Below are 6035 nucleotides of genomic sequence, written 5' to 3' on the forward strand. Positions count from 1 at the left end.
GACGACTGCGAATGTAGCATGCAAACCCAACAAAATATAACTCAGTACTCACTGCAGTGGGTGACAGAGAGCGCATTTTCTCGTCGACGAAAACGTGAAGTCACGGACGGACAGACATACAGACAGACAGACGGACGAACATGACGAGCACAATAGCGCCTTTTTTCCATAAATGAGAAAATGCGCTAAAACTTCACCAATAAAGCCCTATATTATGGCTTAATATCTGAATAAAGATCAGTTCTTATAGTATCAGTATAATTTGATAATGTATACTGCCTATATCACAAGATAATCAAGGTATAAAAAATGGAAGGAGTGGTACGATTTATATTTTGAAGCATTCTTCAGGGTCTCATGGGGAAGTATGGGGCATCAAAACTCTGCCAAATCATTCCAGATTAAACTTAGCTTCTGGTTAACAGCCAGCTTGATAAATTTTTTACTAGCGTTTTCTGGAGAAAAGTTTGCAGCTTCTCTTGAAGAAAGCCGAAAATTACAATAATAAAATTATTTAGTGAATTTAGTATCTTAAATTTATTCCAACACCATAATTCATTCATTTTTAGCATTATCTTTCTCATATAGGTATAATTTAAAGATTTCAACCCAAATGTCAAATGTCGTGATCATCGTTTCAACACGACCAAGGCTTCATTAAAATAGAAAATACAAGTAAGTGCACAGTTGCACTGTCATCCATTCAAAAAGTCAAAAAATAATCACTGTTCTTTCAATGGTAGAGTTCAGTTTGTCAACATGACATTTCATTTTGACTTATGCTGAAATTAGATAAACATTATCAACTATATTAGGTAAATATAACCACGACAGTGTGGTGTGGACTGCCACTATACCCACGACAGTGTGGTGTGTGCTGCCACTATACCCACGACAGTGTGGTGTGTGCTGCCACTATACTCACGACAGTGTGATATTGCATGTATGTAAAGCTCGTATTTTTATCATCTTGCGTGCAATTTTACTTGGAGTTCATTCATTACTTTGAAGTTGTTCTTCGTCATTTCAGTTTAGACTATAATATGCGAAAACCTTAGTTTTTCAACACGCGATGCGTTTCAACATGCGATGCGTTTCAACATGCGATGCGTTTCAACATGCGATGCGTTTCAACATGCGATGCGTTTCAACAGACGATGAGTTTCAACAGACGATGCGTTTCAACAGACGATGAGTTTCAACAGACGATGAGTTTCAACAGACGATGCGTTTCCACATGCGATGCATTTCAACATGCGATGCGTTTCAACATGCGATGCGTTTCAACAGACGATACGTTTCAACAGACGATGCGTTTCAACATGCGATGCGTTTCAACATGCGATGCGTTTCAACATGCGATGCGTTTCAACATGCAATGCGTTAAAACATGCTATGCGTTTCAACATGCAATGCGTTAAAACATGCTATGCGTTTCAACATGCGACGCGGATCAACAGACGATGCGTTTCAACATGAGATGAGTTTCAACAGTACATTACTGGGATTCGTATGAGGTAGTCTTGCAATGAAAGCAAATATCACAACAAATTAAATATTGTTATAAACCAGCGAAAAATTCCCTCAGGAAATCGCTGCACACAAGTGAGAATTCGATATTAAAACCCGTAGATTATTTTGTCAGGTTACTAACTTACTATATGCGTATACCTATACTCTCTCAGTCCCCCGTTTATTCAACGAACATTGGTTTATTTTATTTGAGATTCAGTACATTTGTTTACGTACTTCCAATTTACCCGGAATGAAAGATTTGTTACAATATGGAAAAAGAGGAATAGTTCAACAGACATTAACCATTTAGTCCACGGATATAAAATAACCGACTTTAGTGATATTCCCATCTGAAGTTAAAATATCTAGATTTTCAGTCGACAGCTAGATAGTTTGAAAATGTAGAATTTTAAACGAAAATACGTAAAATTAGCAGCGTTGAGTTGGAATGAATCAGAGGTTTAAATTAATCCATATCAGGAATATTTGTATCCATATCAGGTGATATCTGGCTTTATCATGCAAATTACGAGAAACGGTGAAGAACCTGCTTCATTTAGCAATATGCCTAGCATGTAAATAATGTCATCTTAATTCATAAATAATCAGTTAACAAAACGAAATTGCAAGTGCACGCACACCAGCACGTCACAACACGACGTATCGTCGTGACTATAGAATACAATAATGATCATATCACTCTACAATAATAATTGCAAATACAACAATTATATACTTAATTTGAGTTCACTCAGTCAAGTCGCGCAAAATTCCATCTGCCCGAATACATCTGCCGTAAGTCCATCATATATCATCATGGTATAAAATTTATAAAGTTGGTCTCAACTGGTATAAAGTTTGACCACAGTGTTCAAAAGTATTGAAAATTAAAAACATGGCTCCAATAACATGCGATGTGTTTACAAATTATTTTAATAAAACAACAGAAGATGTTGTTGTAATAATTTTTAGTTTTAATAATTAGTTCAAATTTCAAGTTTAAATAATTTTAATTTCAATTTTTTAATAAAACGTGAACGAATTTCATTTTCCAATAGACGTGCGAGCATGATTGTTCGACCTGTGACTTCACGCACGCTCGCCCTTACACTCCACAATTACCCAAGTTAGCCATTAAATGCTGTATCTCCGTCATTGCTCACGAGTTTCTCTCAGTCTCATTTCGTCTTTATTTATCGAAGTGATCAGAGAACGACCAGCAATGGTCAGGTTGGCGGGCTTGTCTCCTGCAAGGATCAGTTTTATGCGCCTTTGTCCGGGCACGCGCATGCGCACTGCGCGCCCACGCTTCGTAGCCACGCATGGCCAGGGTGATCGTGCATACACGATCTAACCATTGTAACGATACGATCGTTTTTCATCGTTACGATCAATCGAATTTTTTTTATCTAACCATAGTAACGACACGATCGTTTTTCATCATTATGATCAATCGATTTTTTTTATCTAACCATTGTAACGACACGATCGTTTATCATCGTTATGATCAATATTGAATTTTAGATCTAACCATTGTAACGACACGATCGTTTATCATCGTTAAGATCAATTGAATTTTTAGATCTACCCATATAGTAACGACACGATCGTTTATCATCGGTACGATCAATTGAATTTTTAGATCTAACCATTGTAACGACACGATCGTTTATCATCGTTACGATCAATTGAATTTTTAGATCTACCCCTTGTAACGACACGATCGTTTTTCATCGTTACGATCAATCGAATTTTTACGGCAACATCTCATAACTTCGTCATAAACTACATCACGACGTCATCGAGTCCATACGTGTGATGGTGGTGACATCACGCGTGGATGATATGGACGACATTACAAGGAAGTCAATTAAGGTTTCGTTCTGAACCGTCAATGAACGCCTAATTAAAACCCAACCAAATACACAATTATAAAGAGCATCGAATAAAGCCCTTAACGCTTAATTGTGTTATTTTATTAGAGTCTCCATCAAATATCTGTTTGGTTTCTGTTTATTATAAACTTTTAATTTTTGCATTCAAATGCTTAAGTGACAGGGCGCTGCTTCACTTTCACGGTGCTTGCAAATTAGAATGAAATAAATACATTTTATGAGGGGCAAAACTTTTAATTTCATTCTTAAACTCCTCAGTAAATATTTTTTCTGTTACTGTATGAGTGAATGAAAGTAGATGAACTAATTGAAAGAGCAAATTGTATGAATTTATCCAGGAAACTTTACACTATTCTATAGTCATTTAATTAATTCCACACAAGTAAATTGATGTGAAACGATGTGGCATGATCACCTTATAGATATAGATTCAACAAAAAAGTTAATATATTCAATTATCACCGACCGTCCTCTGTCCGCCCCGCCGTCCTCCGTCGTCCTCTGACCGCCCCGCCGTCCTCCGTCGTCCTCTGTCCGCCCCGCCGTCCTCCGTCGTTCTCTGTCCGCCCAGCCGTCCTCCGTCGCAGTCTGTCCGCCCCGCCGTCCTCCGTCGTCCTCTGTCCGCCCCGCCGTCCTCCATCGTTCTCTGTCCGCCCAGCCGTCCTCCGTCGCAGTCTGTCCGCCCCGCCGTCCTCCGTCGTCCTCTGTCCGCCCCGCCGTCCTCCATCGTTCTCTGTCCGCCCAGCCGTCCTCCGTCGCAGTCTGTCCGCCCCGCCGTCCTCCGTCGTCCTCTGTCCGCCCCGCCGTCCTCCATCGTTCTCTGTCCGCCCAGCCGTCCTCCGTCGCAGTCTGTCCGCCCCGCCGTCCTCCGTCGTCCTCTGTCCGCCCCGCCGTCCTCCATCGTTCTCTGTCCGCCCAGCCGTCCTCCGTCGCAGTCTGTCCGCCCCGCCGTCCTCCGTCGTCCTCTGTCCGCCCCGCCGTCCTCCATCGTTCTCTGTCCGCCCAGCCGTCCTCCGTCGCAGTCTGTCCGCCCCGCCGTCCTCCGTCGTCCTCTGTCCGCCCCGCCGTCCTCCATCGTTCTCTGTCCGCCCAGCCGTCCTCCGTCGCAGTCTGTCCGCCCCGCCGTCCTCCGTCGTCCTCTGTCCGCCCCGCCGTCCTCCGTCGCTCTCTGTCCGCCCTGCCTTCCTCCGTCGTCCTCTGTCCGCCCCGCCGTCCTCCGTCGCTCTCTGTCCGCCCCACCGTCCACCGACCGTCCTCTGTCCGTCCCGCCGTCCTCCGTCGTCCTCTGTCCGTCCCGCCGTCCTCCGTCGCTCTCTGTCCGCCCCGCCGTCCTCCGTCGTCCTCTGTCCGCCCCGCCGTCCTCCGTCGCTCTCTGTCCGCCCCGCCGTCCTCTGTCGTCCTCTGTCCGCCCCGCCGTTCTCGTCGTCCTCTGTCCGCCCCGCCGTCCTCCGTCGTCTCTGTCCGCCCCGCCGTCTACCGTCGTCCATCCAGGCTTCCGTCCATTGTTCGTCATAGACAGACGCCCGTCAGTTCATTGTGTGGCATTCCTGTGGGGATTGTTTGCTGCTTAGATGTGTATATTCAGCAGAACTTTAATGAAACTCAGTATGACAAAAACTCAACGTAAGTTCAAGGTTTGGCTTCGTACACCATTTTTAACGTTGATATGTTAAACTGACATGTTTCCGATACATCAAATAAATAAAATAGTGGATTGGTCAATAATTGTAACATTTTCGACATAAACTCCTTATTTCGATGCGCATTCAGCTTTCCTGATTCAAAAATTGTTTCGGATGAAATTTTTTCTGATTTGTAGAATTAAATAATCTTACTCAACTGCGGCAACTGTTATGTTGATTTATGAATTACATTGAATTTTTTTCAAATGAAATTATCATATCCCCAGGAAAATTCCTGCGCCATAAACCGCCAGGCGTCGCCAGAGGAGATGGCCTGGACCCTCCTGAGGTGCTCCTCCTGAGGCGTCCCTCCTGAGGCGCCCCTCCTGAGGTGCCAGTCATGCCAAATCTGGGCAGAGTTTGCCATCATTTGAGGGTCTGGCAAGGCCAGCCATCATCCTCCGCTTGACCATAAAATTTCACCTATAACATTTCAGAGCAAAGTCTCACCCCGTTCCATGAGACTAATCTCATTGCCTCAATTCTGTCATGAGACTCGGCTCATTCTCATAATATAATCGATGAGACACGACACCTAGCCTCACTTCACTTAACGAGACCGGCTGTCTCCTGACCTATGCGAGACGTGTTCCTGCTTCATTCGTCGCTGCAAGACTCGTCTCATGCATCATCCTGCACTGCAAGACTCGTCTCGTGCCTCATCCTGCACTGCAAGACTCGTCTCATGCAGCATCCTGCACTGGAAGACTCGTCTCATACAGCATCCTGCACTGCAAGACTCGTCTCATGCTTCACTCTGCACTGCAAGACTCGTCTCATGCATCACCCTGCACTGCAAACATCCTGCAGTGCAAGAATCCATGTTTCAATGATCTCTGCAACGTTTGATTGTCAGCTGCCCCACCCGCATCTCCGAACCGAGATACCGAGATCGTTGCATACGGTAAACAAAGAGACCCGGCGCCACGTCCCGTGTCTGTCC

At 44.3% G+C, this 6035-nt stretch overlaps 1 protein-coding gene across 1 annotated transcript; it reads right to left on the minus strand.

The window, feature by feature from the left end:
* Positions 1-3868: 3868 nt before the first annotated feature.
* Positions 3869-4897, minus strand: LOC108665406 (TATA-binding protein-associated factor 2N-like). The gene has a single exon (XM_018152156.1). It carries the CDS (start codon positions 4895-4897, stop codon positions 3869-3871), a length of 1029 nt encoding a protein of 342 aa, XP_018007645.1.
* Between the last annotated feature and the right edge of the window lie 1138 nt (positions 4898-6035).

This window comes from Hyalella azteca, unplaced genomic scaffold (genome assembly GCF_000764305.2).
Source record: "Hyalella azteca isolate HAZT.00-mixed unplaced genomic scaffold, Hazt_2.0.2 contig15535, whole genome shotgun sequence".
NCBI lineage: Eukaryota > Metazoa > Arthropoda > Malacostraca > Amphipoda > Hyalellidae > Hyalella > Hyalella azteca.